The sequence below is a fragment of the Sparus aurata genome, chromosome 4 (genome assembly GCF_900880675.1).
Source record: "Sparus aurata chromosome 4, fSpaAur1.1, whole genome shotgun sequence".
Taxonomy (NCBI): domain Eukaryota; kingdom Metazoa; phylum Chordata; class Actinopteri; order Spariformes; family Sparidae; genus Sparus; species Sparus aurata.
Genome location: NC_044190.1, coordinates 10,022,126 through 10,043,198, shown reverse-complemented (window position 1 = coordinate 10,043,198; position 21,073 = coordinate 10,022,126). Strand labels below are relative to the sequence as shown.

Genomic DNA, 21,073 nt, shown 5'->3' with positions numbered 1-21,073 from the left:
TCTCTGGAACACCTTCATCTCCCCGAGAATCAAGCCGGAGGTTTTTGTGTGGTTGTGTGTGCTGTGGTTTGGAGCGGTGCCAGGCGTTACCCGAGGCCTCATCGATCTGCATCTGCAGTCTGGTCAGATGGGTTTTCATGATGTATTCAAAAGAGGAATATAAGACCTGCATCTTTTTGGGCTATCTTTTCTCATTTTTTAAAGAGCGTGACCCATTCTGTGTCATATTTGTATTATAAGTGTAGTGATATTTGGAGCAGTATACTGTCAATATATCTCTGCACCGGTGCTGTGTAGTGAATGGTCCGAGGCATCAGCACAGATTCAGGGCTGTAGGGTGCTACTTATCCTCCCCGGAGGCTCTGCTCTGCTCTGCTCTGCTCTGCTCTGCTCTGCTCTGCACATCTCTCCAATAAAACAGGTGCTCAGGTATGAAAACCCTGCATAGGGGCAAATGTTGTAAATAAATTGCTGCTCACATGTGTCACTTCATCACACCCAACCCCCCCCCCTGCGGCTCAGGGTATGTAATTTAGTATGACTGGGTCTTGATTACTATTTACAGTGTTGTCAAGGTGAGCGAGAGACTCAGCATTGTGGGTAAACAGATTCACTGTCACAGCTCCACTGAATCAGCTACTGTTGACTTTATATTCACTTACCGGCTCCCGTCCCCCTGTCGTGCCCCCCTTCCCTCTGAAGATTACAGTTGTCATGTTGATTTTGACACAGCAGTGATAGAAACAGGAAGTGGGATCGCGTCTGCTGACAGTAAATCATGTCTGGAACTCTTTTTGTCACCGTTAGCAAAGGAAAGGAGAGGAAATGACTGTTGGTTGACAGGACTTTGCTTTATGACGCCGTAAATTCAACCAGCAGAGATCTACCAGAGAATGCTTTCAATGTAAACAGACATTTCCATGTAGTGACTCATTTTGTATACTGAAACAAAGAATGGATGGAAGGATGTTTTGATAAATCAGTGAATAAACTGAGGCCCCAGTTCAATATTATTGTTATTGACTGATCTGCAAATTACTTTCAGCGATTATAAATGAGCTGCTTTGTCTGTAAATGTCGGAAAGTAGAGAAAAATCATGATGAGCATATTCCAGAACCTGAGGTGACATATTCTAATTGCCTGTTTTAACAGATTTATAGATATTTATAGACTTTATATCACAATGAAAGGATCAAATTATGACAGAAAAAAGGCATGTTTGCTTGAGAAAAATTACTGAAACAGCAAATCAATTATCAAAATAGCTGCTTGTAAAATTAAGCAAACAAACATACTCATACTATCGTGCATTTGACAAATGTGACATTGGATTTTGACGCCACTTTGTGAATCAGAACAAAGCATTTGGCTCAGGAAATATACCAACTTTCTGTGTCACCTTTTCATCTTCTGATAAAACAGTTTGTGTTTATCAAAAGATGAAAAGGTTTTAACAGGATGAAATCACATTTATTTTGTCTCTCATGTCAAAACTGGACAAAAGAATTGTCTGATGACCGTCCATCAAATGTAAATCTAGAGGGCGAAGGAAATATGTCAGACTGTTATTGAAAAGAAATATTTTCAGCTATTTACCGGTATTGAGCCAATAAATAGAGTTGATAATATTCGGGCATATTTCAAACTGCTGCGGTGTAAACTAGAGCCAAACATGTTCTTTTTTCGTGTAAGAGGAAGAGGTCACAATTGTAATTTCCAACATGTGTTCACAAGCGTTCCACAAATCTACGACTATTGACAGCAAATCTCATTAGAGCTATGAATTATTAAAATCATCCGCAGGTGTCATTTACACTGGAGGAGGTGAGAACACATCCAAACCACTCTGGAATGAAACCCAAAACAGATATGGAGACAGGCGGATCAAAAGCAAACAACAAAAGCGACCTTTAATGAGCGCTGATGGTTAGGGTTTCTATTTTTAATACCAAAATGAAATAATTGTTTATGTTACCTGCATCATCCATGAGAACGAGGTGATCATTGGTTGTTGTTATCTGCCACACAACATCCATTCCAAACATCCCTATCTAAATCAATCAAACTAAGGTAACTGCATTACAATAACTACATTCATTTTTGTAGTTTTTACCCAATTTCTATATGTGGAAACCAGCGTAGATCCAATTTTCCATACTTTGATTTTGAATCTTAGTTATAACGGGTAATTGCACACCTTTCCACGTTCACATTTACAGTAACTGTGAGCACTGCGACCTATTTTCTCTGGCCTGTGGCTGACAACTGCAAACACACCATCCACCTTCACAATGGTCTCCCATATGTCATTTGATTAAGCTGCTGGCTCACGGACTATTAGTTAAAGATCCCCTCTGGACGGGTTTGAAGACATATAAAATACTTTCCTCCTTCAGCAGATGAATGTGAAAACAGCCCTGTGGTGTCGAGTTCTGCACATATATCATGCTGCTGCACAGTGGAGCTGTAACATCACACTGATGTAACAATAATACAAACTGGTTTCAAGTGGAGGGGGAGCTGAACTGCATGACTTACACGTGCGATTCCTCAGGCGGTTGAGTTATATTTCAGCGTGTTCTCATATGTAACAAGTATTACGTAAAGGTCCGACGACTTGAGCGCCACACTTTCACTCATCGCCCCTCTCTTTTCATTCCAGGTCCTGTAGCTGTGATCAGTGGCGAGGAAGACTCTGCCAGCCCTCTTCATCATGTCAACCATGGGATTATTACCCCCTGTACTCTGGACGCGGGTCCCGATGCCGTGGTCATAGGAATGACTCGCATCCCCGTGGTGGAGAATCCTCAGTACTTCAGACACGGACACAACTGCAACAAGCCAGCCACCCGTGAGTCTTTGTAAAGTTTCTAACTCATTACTGCTGGTGACACTTATAACAAACGGTCTGACCTTCCTTTATGGACACACAAAAGGACCCTTGAACCATAAGCATGAGGCTAAGTACACTAAAACTGTAGCATTACAGAATGTAATGTACTGTAAAGAAAAATGCAGCATCTGGTCAGAGAGCCTGACATCAAACGCCGCGTCTTTACGAGGCTAGCTGCAAGCACCGCAAAGCTGTTATAATTTGCTGTTTGTCTTTACAATGAGAAGTGCTGGGACCCTCGGGCCAATAGTATAATTTAGTGTCATCATCATATGCTGTTGGCATCTGGTGGCACAGTTCCAGTCTCTTCGTATAGGATCTGTTTAGACAAAAGCAGCCTTCTGAATACCATCTACTGGTGTTCAGACAGCTCCCCTCTCTCTCTGCCTCCCTCTCCCTTGAGACTCATGTTCCAGGTTGGGGGAAAGACAAGACCACTTTAAGGCCTAATTACTCACAATTACATCAACTGCTCAAGAGAATGATCAGAAAACAACTGTGCCGGCAGCCAGCCGTAGCCTGGCGCCTGCTGCTCTCCTTCCAGACGATGCCAGTCAAACCGGACGGATTCTATTGAGGGGCAGACTCTCTTCCTCCTGTGTGAACAGCAGCACGCCACATCAGGCCGTCCCGGTCCCCTCTCAGCTTCCATCTGCATTGTTTACATCTCGGCTCGCTCTCAAAATGGCCGTCAGTCAGGCTAACACAAGTTGACTTATGAGCTGGAGCCAATGAGAGGGAAGGAAATCCCATTTAGAGGTGATAAATAAATAAATGACGGCTCTTATGTATTATGAATCACATGAATTGTTAATGGCCAGCCGGTGACTGATTTATAACATCTCAAGCCTCACACAGGAGATCAGATTGCGAGCTAATGAATAAATGACAGTGGGCGCAAATGAAACTTCTCCCCCCCCCAATTACAGCGCACCTGGGATTGAAAGTCAGGACCATGGCTGTGCATGATGTCCTCCCACTCTCCGAACGCTGCGCGCTTCATCTTTTTTTAGATGTAATTCTATGTGCGTGCGTAAAAAAGAAAGAAGCTGTAGGAAATGAACCCTGAATTCATCACGAGGTCGTAATGGCCACAGCTTTCTGCCATCGGCTGGAGAAACAAAATGGCTCCGAACGGCTTCTGCCTCTGCCGATCGTTGGCTGAATATGAATGTATTCTTTGCCCTCAGGATACGCAAGCAGGGAATAGAAATGTCTGTGTATCCATGTGTATATTCACAGTATGTGTGTAGGTGTATGAGAGTGCAAATGAGTGGGTGCACATGTATGTGCACGTAAGCGTAGACTTTCCTCCACTCCCGCTACATGCTTTGATTTGTGTCTCCAGCCAGTAGTCCCTCGGGTGCCCTTGGGCCCCTGGGGTGCCTATTGTCCTGCTGGCCTCGCTCAGCCCGATCGTCCTGCAGCTTCACGTCAACCAAAGAGCTTCACTCTGCTTCAGATACAGTGTGGCTGCTTTATCGATGCTCCAATCCATAATATATTCATTCATTTACTTGAAAGCTTCTCCTGCAGGAGTATAGGTGGCTGCCAGGGTGTCTCTCTCTCTCACACGCACACACACACACACACACACACACACACACACACACACACACACACACACAGACACACACACACACAGACACCGCTCCCTAGTCCCGTTCAGCACACATAAATTTAAACACACCCACACCTCTCCTTACCAATGTCCGTCAGAAGGTCCCTAACGTGCGAGTCAGTCCCAGTCCGCTCCCACCACGAGTCGTCTGGGTAATTTATGGTGTTCCCAGCTGTCGGCCGCTGTGCATTTTGAAAGCAGCTCCAACAATAACAGTAAAGTGCTGGAAGAGGAGCAGTCTGTTGCTGCTCTCTGCCACGCTGGCTTCTGTTAAAACAGCTGCATGCAACGGGAAATCGGTTGCTGCAGAGCTCACGCCAGTGATTCCAGTGCGCCGTACCAGATGTATTATTCATGAGTGGTTGATCTTCAAGTCAATCCTGGTGAAATATATATATATTGAACCATCAGTTTAATAGCTGCAGAGTAAAGCCCGAGCTCACAGTGTCTTGGCTGTCAGGGAAAACAGCAGAAGTGCTGCTGTCACTCCCTCACTGTGGGGAAAAAACACCAACAAATAACGTAAAAATGATCCAATTGTGGCTGCCCTCCAGCTGAACCTGTACACAAGCAGTTGTAAACAGAGAGATTGGGGGCATTGTGAGCAACGTGTGAGCACGGTTGTCGTTCTGATGGCAATTTAAAAAACCTGAAGTGGCGTCATACGATTGGTTCTTCTTCCGGGTGAACCGGTGGCCTCAACGTTCGCTGCGGTAAACAGGCGAGCCGTGACTGATCGGGACGTTTGTTGAGTTCAGCTTTTTTTTTTGTTTTTCAGCTGTAAAAGGCCAATCCTGGGGAAATGTAGCCGCATTAAGGAGATAAGGGCAGAAAAGGCAAAGGACAATTCTTTAGCCTAATGGCAGATCTGTATCTCACTGCGTTCGCTTCTCCCAGCAAGTGGCTTTGTTTTATCAGTCAGCTTGCTATTTTAATTACGGATTTGTCACATCCCGCCGGCCAAATATAGACAATAGCTTTTGATGTTGGAGTAAAACGCATAGCCTTTTATTGTACCCATGTTATTAGGGATATCACATGTGGGCACAGCTCGGTCAAACCCCCATTCTGTCCCTTATACTTTAGTGTGACAGAGACGCAATTATGCTCAAGGTGATGTTTCTGAAGATTAAAATGTTTCCAGCAGTGACAAGGAGTGAGTAATTTGGCAGCTTGAAAGCTCCGCAAATGAATGGAAATGCAGAGCAGATTGATTGAAAGGCAGTTATCATGTTCCCAGGCTGTGATTCCATGAATTATAGTTTGAAGCAGAACAGCACGCAGGCTAGCCGGTTGTGAATGCAAACAACCCACTTTAATTTGTTACTCAAGTCCAAGATGAGCTCCTTTCAGCTGAGCACAGAAAGGAGCCAAATAGAAACTTTGAGCTCTAAAGAAGATGCTTGTCGACGCCAGGTGCAGCCCTATGAAAACTATATCCAGATAGACTGAAACCCCCATTAGAATTCACTGAAGATCCAATCAGACAAACCTCCAGACGAAAATACATTAAAGAGTAAATTAGAAATGTTTGCTTCTGCAAACACGTTTAATTGGTTTGCAAACCTTTTGCAAGCTGAAAGGTGGAAAGAGGCTAAATACAAGCTAGAGTCTATTAAGATATTAACATTTCCCCACATTTCTTGGCTCGTGCTACTGTAAGCTTAGACTGACCAGTATAGGTAATGAAAGCATAGGGAGTACAAAAACATATGACACATTCTGTTTTAGCACTAACACTGGACCAGAGAGCTGCTCGTTAAAGTGTAACACATTTTCACGAGTGTTGACAGGTCAGCACTGTAATTAAAATAGTTCATTTCCATTCCCAGCCCCACACTGCAGCAGAATTAAACCAACCATGAATATCAACATTATGCCAAAGTAAAGTCCTTTTCTGCCTTCACTGAGACATTTTTATACTGTATCTGTCGGGACTCTCAGCTCAGGGTGGTAGCATGCTTCTCCTCTAAGATGGCAAATATAACTATTTTGTGTTGCTAGACTTATAAAGAACCTCCCCTGAGCAGCAAGTGTAAAGTACTTAGTGCTTAAGTGTACTTAATGCTAAAACTTTAATCCAGCAATAACAGTGAGGGTGAGCTTAGGGACACGCTATCCTCAAAAGGAAGTCAATCACAATTCTATCTCTATATATAGATGTTGTGGTATGGAGCCATTAACAGTCAGACTCTGTATAGCACAAGATCAGCTGCTCTACATTAAAACTTCTCCTTAAAGGGTAGCGCCACCAATTTCCCACATTAAAGTGTGTTTGCAGCTCTTGGGGAGCGCTACTACCTGTGTGAAAACAGTAGTATGAAGCCTTTTCTGGCTCCAGACTCAGATGCATGTGATCTGATAAATTGCCTCCAGTCACGTCACACAAAAGCAAATGATCATAATCTATACAGCCCAGACACTAGTCACTAGGCAGCTAGTCATCCTATTAGCTAGGCTATCTTGTTAGCTCTTGTTAGCTCGAGTAAATTCCTCAGCGTCGAAGTGAAGATCCAGTTTAAACAGTGGCAACAATCTGGATGATGGTACTCCTTCAATGTTTTGGCACTAAAGACGTCCCTTAGACAAAGACACACGACTGCTGAGCACTCTAGCAACACAATGGAGCTAGCTGGCCGTAAGTAAAGGGACTATTTGACAATTGGACAGAAATCCCATTCTATTTCTGAAACCAGCGATCCATCATTCATGCCAGACGACAGAAGGATAGCCCAGGTGTGTGGCGGTGAGAAAACAGGGTTCGATCTCCTGAATAAGCAGAGTGACCTTGCAGGATGATGAAGGCCACAAGCTGAAATAGATTGGAGTGACAAAAAAGTAATTTTTTATACATCAGTACATGTCTTGTTAGAGTTCTGACCTCCTCCAGTTTTGGACTACTACTACTTTCTTTTTCATTCTTCAAACAACTATTTCTAGTTCTTTTTGAGCAGAACCAGGTGTTCAGTCAGTGCAGCTGAGGTCGGACCGGTTGAAAGGTGAAGGTGCAGGCTCTGCTGTCAAATCCACTGTCAAAAAACTAACTTTATGAAATTAAAAGTGTCATTATGGGGGCGGTGTTTAGCTCAGTTGGCAGAGCGCGCGTCCCATGTGTCGAGGCTCTGCAGCGGACCCAGGTTTGACTCCCGGCCCGGGTCCCTTTGCTGCGTGTCACTCTCCCTGTTTCCTGTCATATCTTCAGCTGTACTATCAATAAAGGCCAGAAAAAAGAAAAAAAAAGTGTCATTACGATGACATCGGAATAATTCGGAAAAATGCCGAATAGCCCATCTGCTTCCTTTTCCCGGGGCGTCGCCTTTTTATAGAAATTTCTAAACATGCCTCAAATCAATACATTGATGATGTTTTAATGAGCGATACATTTTTCAGTTTGTCACAGCTCAGGCAGGCATATGTGGTTTTTCACACATGGTCCGGTGTTCACCCAGGCCGGCCAGCAGCGACACAAACACAGGCCGGCAGTCAGCCAGCCGCAGCAGGTTAGCAGGAGATACCCGCTGAGAGTCAACAGTAAATGCTGCTGTTCATGTCACTGTTGCCCAACGATGCCAGCAGACACAGAGCCCCTGTGCTGCAGTGAATTTAATGACAGGGAGCTGTTTGTATGCTATTAGCTGCTGGATGAGCTCCTCTCACCTAACCATTAGCATCCTGTGGTGCTGTTTTTGTAGACAAGCTGAACTCTAAATACATTTTCCGCGATCGCTTAAAAAATAATTTCCCTTTTTATTTCTTTGTATTTCTTTGTCTTTTATTTTCCTTGTAAAACACTGATATTCATAGTTTTTAATTTCAGTAAATAGGTATTATGATATTTTTTTTTGTTTGTAGCATTTATGAAAAAATGTTAAACTGAACCTGTAGTAAACATAAGAACAAAATGGTTTGAGTTGTGAAGAATTAGAACAAGTAACTCTGTGTACAAAGAGACTGAATGTAGAGCTGAAGTGGAGATTTTGGAGGACGTTCTCAGTGTTTTTGATTGAGCCTCCACCTCTCAATATTAAAGCATCGACCCAGCAAACGGCATGTTGTCAATGACCAGGAGACACGCATCGATTGACCCACCACACACACTCAGGAAGGCTGTCAGGCAGAAAAATACTCAAGCACACACTCTTACACACACATACACACACATACCTTTGAGGCAGAAACACACACACGAGTGCACAAAGTTGGCAGGTAGTGGGAGAAAAACACATCCTCAAACGCACTCACAAACAGACACACACGCAGACTGAAACTGGGGAAAGTTGGCAGGGAGTTGTGTTGAAATACCCACACACACACACACACACATACATAGGTGCAGAACAAAGCCCTCCGAACATCTGTGCTCCCCCAGCAGCCTGACCTGACTAGCTGAGTAAATCTCGGTGCCGCGTTGTCTCTCAGCCTCCAGGGAGAATGTTTGCTGGCGTCGAGGCCTCAGGTGAGCCAGGACAAATGAATGATGCTGAGCTGCCGGATGGAGATTTAATCTCAGGGCTTTTTCAGCGTGCCACTCTGGGTAAATAGGCTGCAGGATGCAGCCCGAGTCTGCCTGCAGAGGAAACTGAAGGTTAAAGTAACTTGTCCTCGCCACTGTCGATAGGCACACTCCAATAATAGCTGCTTCATTCCCATCAGTGGGGAGGACTGAGGTGGCCAGTCACTATTTAGCAGCTGAATGCAACAAACCTAGATTGAATATTTACCTTCAGGAAATAAGGAGGTGGGGGCAACCTGTGCAAATGGAGAGTTCAAGAGTTTTTCAATGTTCCAGCCTCAGTTGTGGACACTGTGGTATCCTCTGGAGAACCTCTATTCTCTGTCACTAATTGGCTGCAGCTGTGCAGGCATTATTCAACTGTTTTAAAGTCAGTTTCCAGTCAGTTGTAATATAAATATGAAATCCCTTAACTTAGCCCAGCTGGTGGGGTAATGTACTGTCTACATATAAGTAGTATTACTACTCGCAAAATGATTTATACAAGCTTGTTTCAGCTTCAAGAGTGAATAGGAACTGGGAAAATTGGAAACATTTTTAATTTGTTTTAAAAATTTACTTTGGTTTTGGGCAGTACTAATATGATCAATAGTTTTTTAAATTGTTAATAACAATTCCCATCAACAGTGTTATAACAGTGCAATGCTAGACCAGTGGACTGCTTTTCAAAACTTGCCGTCTACATTACCCACAATTCAACTTAGCCACGGAGTGACATCACTGGAGGCTTTAGACTACTTTTTTACATTAGCAAAAGTGCTGCCCAAGACCTTTAAACACACTTTAATGTGTAGAATTGTTGGAGTTACCCTCCAATTCAACTGGACATTATTTAGCCAGCAAATAATTTTAGAGTACTTCAATAATTCAGCTCTACACTCTAGTAACACTGTCAGACTGATGACTTGTCAGACTCAGTTTTAAAACCACTAAATATATATAGTCCAGATATAGTCATTTATTTATTCCAGGGCAAAAAAAATAATAATTATAAAATAAATAAATTGGTGGAGTAACCCTTTAAGAAAGGTTTATGAAAGAGTATTACTCCCATGTGTCAAACACAAAGTAATACAAATGTGGCTGTGTTCCAGTCTGATAGCATTAGATGGTCATTGATTCCTGAAAGCCTTGAAAATAGAGTGACGTTTCATTGTTTGTTTCCTGCACATATTTAAATACCTACAGTTTAACAGAGCACTATGTAGTTCGGAGAGGAAATTCCAACACAATTCAGTCTTAATAGTTACAATCCTAATGAGGTATTCAGACAAACTTGTAAATATTTATGTTTACAGAAAAGAATAAACAAGCCGTTCTCAAAAGACAATAAGGTCCCCAGACCACTGTTTGAAGCTGGAAAGGTGGCAGGGTCTGCCACATATAAACAAAGTAAAAGAGGATGAAATTGTGTCGTCCTTTAACGTCAGTTTGTTTATTCAGTTCATTCAGAGTTGAAAAGGAAGAGTCTGTTTATTTAGTTTGTTCAGGCATAAAGAAATCAGTCAGTGCAGATCTCTCTCTTCTTCCCCAGAAACTACACTGTGCACCTTTAAGGCGCATTTTGGATGTCTGACTGTACCAGATCACAGCCCGTAACTTCTAATGCCTTCTAATGAGCCAAAAAAAGGGGATCTTTATCTTTACAAACAAAACCTGGAGGAAAAGTGCAGAAAGAGTTCATCTAGCATCCAGTGAAGGACTGATGACAATAAAGTGTGGCAGCCGAGGCAAACATGTCAGAAAAAAAGGCGGATTGTTGAAATAGTGGAGCTAAATTAACAGTCACTGTTCTTCAGTGTCGTTAATTTACATAATGACAAGATGGAAGTAAACATCTGATACAACTGATAAAATATGATTAAAACAGACGCGATGAGATAAAAAATCCATCTATGAAATATCACCTCAACTCGACTGCGAAGCACAAGATAAAAGAAGTAAAAGTCACGATAACAATCAAATACTTCTCAGGAAAAGTTAGCCAAAGAAATATATCATATTCCATATATTATGCGCTGAGGAGAGTTTCTGAGCCTGCTGATAGATGACAACCTTCACAGTTTTAAATTTTTTGGCATTTCACCAACTATCTCATCTAGAGAAGTGTAATGATGGGTGCCACAATAGAATAAGCTTCAATAGTTGGATCTTAAGCATGACAGGAGATAGTAAGGCCAACACTGATCCTCTAATGATCACGAATGATGGAGGAGTGCACTGAAGAGAATTAAAGTAAAAGAGGCCTAGGGATAAAGATTATTCATATTTCTTTAGGAAAGTACATCAGTAGAGAAGTAGAGATAGGATTCAGAGGGGAAGAGATGTAAAGTCTGGAAACTCTTCAGACTTCAGGAAAAATAATTCACTGTTCCTTTATCAGCCGAGGAAGTGTCGGAGACATTTGGCCTGAGAAATCCAGTCATAACATATTTAGAATTAAAATGTATGTGTATCGACTCAGGGATGTTTTTCTCAGCTCTTAGAAAGCAGATATTTTAGAGGATGAAGCTTTGACAGCAGTGATGTGTTAGCGTCCCTCGTGGGGCTCTCACCCAGCACACTGGCTGCCAGTTTCTGCAGACACTTCAGTTCTGATCTACTTTAAAACTGGGACATTTCTTCATATTTAACACTGATTTCAGAAATGGCGGTTGACGATACCATCTGACTGAAACACCAGAGGAGCAGGTGAGATTTTTTATGAATCACCTCCTCAACGTGTTCATGTCCAACAGTCTGGAGACGCGACAAAAAGGGAAAAGAAAGGAAAACCCCAGAGGAACAGTCACACTGAACTAGTAATCCATGTCCATGAATGGGGAAACATTTCAGAGATTAAACCATTTGGTGGTGTTCTTTTGGGTAAAGCCTCAACAAACAATGCAAGAAATGAGTGCCTCACATTTACAATCTCTCACGGAAAATCATTCAATCACAGGCGGCACGGGTTCAGCAGCCAGAAAGAAGGGAAAAGTTTTGCCTGGCGATGGAGGAAAATCACAACTTCATGACTCAGAGACTGTTGGGCTTACATATTACTGAAAGTGACTGTTTGCTAAACCCCTCACTCAGAGAGCAGTTGTCCAATAAGTAATTTATACCACTAACGTTGTGCAAGTGTAGCCAGTCTTTTCTTAGCCAGTTACAGCAGTGTACTAAGCTAACAATGGAGCTAAGAGAGACATTTTGTATAGAAAGAGTAGGTGGTGGTGGAAAACTGCAAATGTTAGCATACCAGGCTAATTTAACACCTAACCTAATATAATAGCTGTTAAGTCTGAAAACAGGAAGTTCTCCTGAAGAAACCCAACCATGAATAAAAATACAGTCATAGTCATCATCCTGGTCAGAGCTGATGTAAATCACCTCCATTCTTTATCTCGCATCCTCAGTCCAGAATCTGTTTGTCTAAGAGGCTGTGTTCATTCCCGGTGTGGTGTCCAGCCATGTTCACTGGGAGGCTGGTCGACTGAGCTCCACTGCTCACAGTGACTCCCCCATCATCTGAGGCTGTGTTGTAGACAGACTACATTCAGCTAACAGGGCCACTCGGTTCCACAGCGAACTGAGATACTGGCTTACAGCAGCAGTTAGCGGCTATGTTGACCCCTGTAGTTTTTTACTTCAAATTCTTTCCATTTCTGACAAATTACACCTTTTAAAAATGCTCATAAGTAGCACTTCTGCTGCAATTGGCCAGTGTGTGGAAACTATTGAATGCAATCATATCATCAAGGTTAACATTAGCAGCTCTGTCAGCCAGGTTTACACTCTAGCAGTTCCAGCAAAAGAGTTGTTTGTCATTTTGTGTGAAAGTAAAAACTTGGATCTAACTTGGAGCTTTGTTCTTTTAGCACGATTTCTTATAGATAGTCATTGTGTGCATATTGAAGATTCGTTTTATTATTAACCAGTGGAAAATAAAATGGTAGCCTCATTAGCCAGCTGCTAACAGTTGATGAAATATGCACATTTTAGGTGATTAATTGCAACATAATGTCTCCCATTTTCCGGGAAGATGTTGAATCTCATCCCCAGAATCTCAAATACTGGTGCTCTGAATTGGCAGCTTCAGCGCCAATTCAGAGCACCAGTATTTTACTACATTCTTTCTCCACAAAGTTACATTGTTTTGCATTTAAATCAATAAAGTTGATGGTTGCTGGTTAGAGATGAGAAACTGCTTTCATTTACCTCCGTCTAAAATCAGACCTGTTGTTTTTACTTGTACCGAGAAATTCAATTAGCAGCCTTATTCTGTCCCCATTAAGATTGTAAACTGAGTAGAGACAAGAACCAAAAGCTGGCAGGTGTATCAACACTAACTAAGAGGAGCATGACCACTTCATCTGCAACAACACTGAAGCATCGCTGACTGGCTTCAGAGTTTCAGAGGTGCCTCTGTCTCTATTATGTTTGCTGATGACAGCAGATGGAGCAGCTCATGGGCTCCTGCTGCAGGCACAGCAGTGTTTCCACAGTATACACTGTGTTGTGTGCTCTGGAATCCTCACTGACATATTTTATATGATATCTGCAAGACCACTCGTGTGGTTTAAAGAACCCACAGATGGAGGATGGATAAAGATCCTTGAAGTTTACTCGTCTGTGGGGGAGGCATTCGACTTGGCTAACAAGAATGTACTGTATGGGAAGCCTGAAAATATATTGTGAAAACAATGCATGATGTCTCTGAAGAATCATCGTGTGTAGTGACGGGCCAGCTCAAAAAGCTGTCCAAAGGTATTGACTGAACTGCCCAAATGAAGTAAAGTCAAGTCTGCCAAAATAAAACAGCCTAACTTTGGCTGCTGTGATGATGAGCACTCGTGTACATCCTGTCATCTTTGGTGAAATGTGTTGTGGTTAGTAACTATACATAAATATAAAGCCATGCATACAGTATGTGCGCACATTTAAGGACGTAGTGGAGTTTACATGGTAAACCTACAGGCTGTCATGTTTTATTCAGGGTGAGGGATCAGGAGCAGTTCTGTTCCCGAGCCAACAACTCCTACACCTCCTCAGCTCTTTCATACGGAGCCTGGCAGGTATGAGGGGGTAAGATGTTACCCCCTCATACCCACCAGGCTCTATACTGTCTGTTTCATCATCCTGTCTTTTCTTCTATCTCCATCTTGTTCTCCTATTCGGCTTGATACTCTCACAAGAGTCCAGATTTAACACTTTTGTTAGAGTAACTGATAGATTAAAAGACTGAGCCACAATTCTGTGATCACTAATACTGCAAGGGTGATATGGCCATATATGAATATCCCAATATATCAGGTCAGATCAGCTTGGTGTGTAGTGTTTCTAATGTTTGCCATACACACAGTGTTCTGTGGACCTCATTACGCTCTGAGGACATGTTGTTCAAACTGGTATGGAAATATATCAAATAAGAAATGCAGAATAAACACCATATCATTATAAAGACTTTTTATTTTAAGACAATACACAGTATAGTCTTATATCTCAATAATGATGTAAAACCGATGTGTTTCCCAGCCCTAATTGCGAACAAGATCAAGAAGGGACGGGAACAGATTAAAGGTTACAGTTTCCAAACTCGATGGACTAAAACGTCCAGTCAGTCTAAAATGATCCTGTTAGAGTGAGTTATTAGGAGAAATAGAAGAAGAAGTATAGGGAGAGACAGAGGGACTGTTGCTTCTGACTCTGCTCTGATAGTTGTTTTGTTTGCCTCAGAAATAGACATTTTACAATTCTGTTCTCATTAGAAAATGTCCCCCGCGGTTCGTTTCAATGCCAACACTAATACCAAGGAATCCAGATAAGAGATTTGCAGCCCGGCAGGTCCAATGTCATCTCGCCGTTTATTTGCGCTTTAGAGATTTAAAACCACTTGAACCCTAATGTTCCCAATATTCTCTCTTAAGTAGCTTCAAAGTTAGATAAAACGTTTATTATTAATTTTTTTTACGTCTTGACAAACATATTCAGTACTTGCTTTTTTCCACACTTACATAAGGAGAAATATTAAAATATTCAAGATGTTTTTTTTCTGCTTTATTGATTCACCGTTCCATCAAACAGAGAATTTAGGATGTCAAGTGCATCCCTTTGCACACCCTCCATTGTAATTCATGAAATATGATCCACTGTGTCTTTAGAAACTTGAGATCTTGACTAGAATTTAAAATACTACAAAGTAGCTGCACCCACTGTGCAGCAGCTGCAGCTCTCATTACACTGTATCTCTCTCTCTCTTTGTATGCGATCTGACACTCAGGCGCCTTCATATTCTTCCCTTCTCGCTTTCTTCTTTTCCTCTTTTCCATTTGTTAATTCCCAGGTTTGAGAGATCAAGACAAAATATTAATTTGGGGGGTAACATTCTCATTCTAAAGTTATTACTCTGCAAATATAGTCAGGCTTTCTGTCCTATAAAAAGGTTGTAAAGCTTAATATCTAAGGACCATTTTTTTTTTTTTAAATGACTCTCACTCTCTTTTCTCTCCCTGTCTGTGTGTGTTTAGTTGTCCAGCACATAAAGCGGAGAGACATCATCCTGAAAAGGGAGTTGGGTGAAGGAGCCTTTGGTAAAGTCTTCTTGGCAGAGTGTTACAACCTCAGCCCCACCAAGGACAAGATGCTGGTGGCTGTCAAGGTACATCTTCACCGTGCCACTGTGTGTGTGTGTGTGTGTGTGTGTGTGTGTGTGTGTGTGTGTGTGTGTGTGTGTTCTAAATAGCATTACATAACCATTTGACATTTTGGGTAATACATTTATTCACTTTCTTGAGGAGAATTAGATGAAAAGACTCATATATGTGTACGATAATCATGAAGCTAAAACCAGAAACGAGGAAACAGCTCTGTCAGAAGTACTTACTTCCTGCCAGCCACCATATCTTAGTAAAAGTGTGTGATATAATGAGGGGTTAAGTGTTGGACTATGGCTTTGTCGGAAAAAACTCCCTATTTACTTTACAGTGCACTGTATATGATATAAAAAATTGAACAAAAAAGTAGGTAGTAGTAGTTGCAGTTAGGGTTACGTTTGGGGTTAGTTACCAGTACACAGTACAATGTAACAAAGTTGTGTGAGCCGGCCAATATTCATGTTAGATTATGTTTGGACCTGTCACCAGGCCCTGCAGCTGTGCTGGCTATCAGTCCTAGCCATCATAAATCTACTGATCCCTCTGGCAGGCGACATCATTCTCCAGCCCTGACCTAACTTACCTTTAAGCTGCCTTTTAGTCAGCCTCTCAGCCGAGCAAAGAGCAGGTTCACAGTAGCGTGACCCAGCCTTATATCTACATTGTGTCTGCTTAAGCTAAACTACCATTGCTGGCCCTACTGGTTTTATAGGCAGGTAGTCCTGCCATCATCCTTACTTATCACCTCCACTGGTCTTACAAAAAGTTGCCCATTATATCACAAAACTTTTTCTGCACCTGTAAAGTGTCCTTGAATCCGACCTTCATCCGAGCAAGCAACAGATGCTGACCCAGACTTGTATCTACATTCTAACTGCTAAGGTTAAACTTTAGTAGCTGGCCCAACTGGCTTCAGGGACAGTTTCCTGTTAATGCCAAAGCCCACTATCCCTATAAGTCTCATTCTCCCAGACTTATTGGGCTTCTCAGTACACATGGCTCGGCTTGACTCGGCATGTGGTCAAAGGAGCAGCTGTAAATACTCTTCCTCCCTGCAGTGTCATTGAAGAGGTTACACTGATTCAGTAAACATTTCCTATAAAATCTTCACAATAAAAGTCCCCTGATATTTAGTCATTTAAAACCTTTGCTGTGAAACAGTAATGTCCCAGTTTCACCCAAATCAGTGAATAAAAATGTAAAGTTGTGTTCTGTACAGTAATCTGTGAGGTTTGGTTCTGAGCAACACACTGTTCTTCTTTTCATACATCCATGGCAGCGTTGTCAAATAAAGAAAGCCTTTACTGTACGACAAATAATGTACGCCCCTGAGTGCAGGATAAGTCATCAACCTTTTAATGATTTTCCAGGAAGATACAAACACTGAAATAACTTCAAAAATACCTAAAAAAAATGTTTTTGCCACTCTTGGGCCCATACTGGTGTATAGGTGGGACATAGGAGCAATACGTGAAAAAAACACTAAAACATATTTTGACTTCATGGGAACTTTAACACACCCTGTAAGAGCTGAAAGCACAAAGAAACAGTAAATTACAGCAGATGTCTGAAGTACAAGCATGAACGCGGCCCATTAAGAGGAGAGGGAGGCGCACTTTGGCTCCAAATCAGAGAGCGTCCAATCCAGGCAACTTAGTGCAGGTAAACTGGTGATGGCATGGTTCAGCTCGACATGGCCAAAAACCTCCTTTACACTACCAACCGCTACTAGTTAGCTACCCCTAACTGCTCAGAGTTGCATGGGGAGTCGAGACTGGAAATGGCCTGTCTGACTCATTAGCTAGGCTAAGCTAACTGCCTCCAGACTGTAGTATAGTTAATGGGCATATCAAACTTTTCCTCCAGATGACATTGACAAATATTTTTTTCTTCTCCCTGAATGCTGAATCCTTATCATTATACAGTACCAATATGAACATGTCACAAATTGATATTGTTGGTAGGGAGCATTGAGACACAATGTAGATCAAAACAGAAAGTCTTCTGTTTGGTGGGTCAGGACTCTCCCACGTGGGGCTGTGCGCCCTAACCTCTACCTGCCTTTGTACCTATTTAAAACTAGTCCGAGGAACAGCCAAGGGACCAGCAATTACTGTGCAGCAAAGTTAATACCCCAGTGCACTTGATGCTTTGTTTTAAAGCACTTAAAGCATTTAGAAGCATTGTCCCTCTGTGGTCACTGTCAGTGCTCAACATTAAGTTGTGCTTGGCAGCTCCCAAGTGTTAATACAAGTATCTGTATGAATGTGAAGGTGGGTGATGCTGAATATGAGCTTGCAGACTCAGCAAACCTCTCCCAGGATAAGAAATAAAAAAAGCAGCCTGTCCTTGACGACGGAAGAAGTTAGTGGGAGAGTTAAGATATGTCTGGCTGTCACTTCCTCACAGGATTAACAAAAAAAGAACATTCAAGAGTATTAATCTGTTTTTATAATAATCCTCCTCTACAGGCTCCTCTTTATTTGTAAGAACACAGTGCGATGTGCATTTTCATCTGAACATGTTCTTGTCTGCGATAAAGCAAAAAGAGGCTCTCTGAATACGCTTAAAGGTCAACAAAGGGAAAATTCATTGCAGCTCTTTCCCTCAATTTATCGTAGTCGAGCACTTGAAGGTATTGTTTGGAGGGACGCCCAGACAAGAAACATTTCCTTAAGAGTGCGGTTTGATTTGGTAATAGAATTTTATGGCCATTTTACCTACTCTGTCGTACATCTCAACCACCTCCAGCACTTCCCTGCAAGAAGAGCACGTATGAGTAAATGTATTTCCATCCCAAGGTCTTTCCATCTGTAATAGCGTCAGCAGCAGGCTGGGGAAGCAGTTCTCAAGGCCAAGGAGATCAAGAGAAGCAACTGGCTGTTGCTGATGAAGTGTCAAGAAGAGTGTTTTCCCTCCAACCGAGGCTGCAGTGAGCAGCATTATTGCAGTTATTCGATTTTTTTTCTTCCTTTTTTATGATATGGACCGTCTTAACTGAGATTTCATCAAGATTTGGTATACTCCACATCAAAGGAGTTCAAGGCCCTTCATGTCCGATCATTTTACCAATGAGATCAATTTGTCTCAGCACAGTTGTTCCAGCCGGCTGCACCACCTACTCTCTGAACTCTTCCTGGCCTATAAATTATGTTCAGGATTAATAGGTGGATATAATACATATCCACCCACTGCATATATTTGAAGAAAACAACTGAGATAATGCTGTACAATCAGGACTGACTACTTCAAAAGCTTTATTGATAAAGATAAAAGAAACATACCAGAGTTTAGTGTAAACTCAGTGGTGCGTTTACTGTCGACTATCAGGAGATCGAAGAGCAACTGATTTCCCCTGTTATTGTCCCTGTTATCTGGTCTAGCTGGTGCTGGTACCGGTGGGGGTTGAGAAGGAGATGGGCAAACAAGAGAATCAACAACATGAGCTGGAGGCAGTGACAAAAGAAAACAGATTATGTGGTATAAAAGTTGTTCAGAGGATATTGTTTGGCTCCACCACAGCCAGGATAACACGATTTAGGGTCTACAACCATCTTAGGCGCAGGAGTGCTTTGAACTAACTGCTGATGAGAGGATGCCAGCATGCTCACAGTGACAATGCTAACATGCTCACATTTGGGAGCTAACATCCAGTGTACATCCCAAGTGCTTTAGCATCCAAAAATGTTTAATCACCACTAAACACAGATGAGTTTTACAGCTAAGGCTAATCTGAATGTCAAGAACAGGATGTTGGGAAACCTTTTGGTTCCAGTGGATGAAAAGTCAACAGATTACCACAATTATAAAGAATTACTGGGGATTTTTTAGCAGATTTCTTGGTAATCGATACAGTTGTTTAGCCATTTCACTCAAATGCATTACCAACAACCTCATGACTTTGCTAGAACCAAGGCCAGGAGACCAGCAAGACTGTAGGGTTCAGCCTCTGGTGACAGTGAATGTGACAGAAAGAAGTTGTGTTTTCAGAAAAAAACCTATTACTTCCATGTAAATGCTGCCTGAGTCTAACACGATGAAATAGTGGAGTTTATGCTTGCTTCCATGAATCATCACTGGAATTTGCCATCTGACTGGCACAATGGACTGTGAGGGCTGCGGAGGATGTGAGCTGATTCAGAAGTCAGAAAAAAAAGGAGGCTTTAGAATGGGACAGCCTATTACCAGCCATTCTAATGTTCGCCTTTTCTTAATGTGTGAATGTCTTTATTTTCCCTTGCAGACGCTTAAAGACCCCAACCTGTCAGCCAGAAAGGACTTCCAGAGAGAGGCAGAGCTTCTTACCAATCTGCAGCACGACCACATTGTTAAGTTCTACGGGGTGTGCGTTGACGGAGACCCTCTCATCATGGTGTTCGAATACATGAAGCATGGAGACCTCAACAAGTTCCTCAGGTCGGTTCCTCACTGACGGTTAATCCCATTTAACCTTAATTTACCAGGCTGGTGCTGGCTGAGCAAATTAGAATTTCATCATATGAACCGACAGAAACAGACTAAAGTAGGTGAAAGCAATTACATTGCAAGTGTGTGTGTGTGTGTGTGTGTGTGTGTGTGTGTGTTCCTACCTGTGCTAGGAGCCTTTTAAGTCAAGGTGTTGGTTGGACCTTTGGATTTACATTTCCACCAATTTATTGACAGTATGTAAATGTTGAACTTAAGTCAGTCTAGGAAAAATAATTATTTTGTCAAATTCCTACTGCCGATAAAATATCCAGCTTACTTCACAGCTTTCTGGGTTAGCAAACATGAGCGCTTTAGTGCTTTTGTTCCATAATGTCAGACTGTACCGAGGGAAGTGACCTCTGATAAGCTTTAACAAAAGCGACATGATGCCGGTACAGCGACGCTTTGGTAATAAGAAGCTTCACTGGGGTTGATGTCAGTGTGCACAGGAGCAGTCTGGGATAGAAGTGTGTTGTTTCGAGTGCGTCGACAGCGGCAGTGTGTGTGTGAGCGTGTGGTCTCTCTTGTTTTTGAAGTTTGAGCAGTAGTTAAAAAGATGACATGTCACGATTTGAGTGTGAGTGTGTGTGTGTGTGTGTGTGTGTGTGTGTGTGTGTGTGTGTGTGTGTGTATTCAAGAGTGCGTGAAGACTTTCTGTTGGGAAATCATTCCTGAAATGAAAGGCAATGTCGCGAATGATGAAATTCTTTCATGCAAGGTGCAAGACGAGGATGATTTTTGGTCTATTGGTCCTGTTGGTCACATTTAACAAATGAGATGTGTGGAGAATCTGTCGGAATGAACAGAGTATCTGATGTGCGAGGTCCAGCTCAACCTTCAGATAATCAGAGGGCGGCCTGTGCTCATTCAGCCACTACAAATGTCTGTGAAGTCAAATAAAAGTGGAGAGACAAGAAGACACGCACTCGGGAAGAGTTCTGCTAAT

General features: G+C 42.2%; 1 protein-coding gene across 4 annotated transcripts in view; it reads left to right on the top strand.

Moving 5' to 3' along the window:
* ntrk3b (neurotrophic tyrosine kinase, receptor, type 3b) overlaps positions 1-21,073 on the top strand; it is a 189,345-nt gene that overhangs the window by 143,727 nt on the left and 24,545 nt on the right. For all 4 annotated transcript variants that reach the window (XM_030414473.1, XM_030414472.1, XM_030414471.1 and 1 more), the window contains 3 exons: positions 2,664-2,852; positions 15,535-15,665; positions 19,904-20,076. In XM_030414473.1, coding sequence (XP_030270333.1) covers positions 2,664-2,852; positions 15,535-15,665; positions 19,904-20,076 — 493 coding nt within the window. The remainder of the gene's footprint in view (positions 1-2,663; positions 2,853-15,534; positions 15,666-19,903; positions 20,077-21,073) is intronic.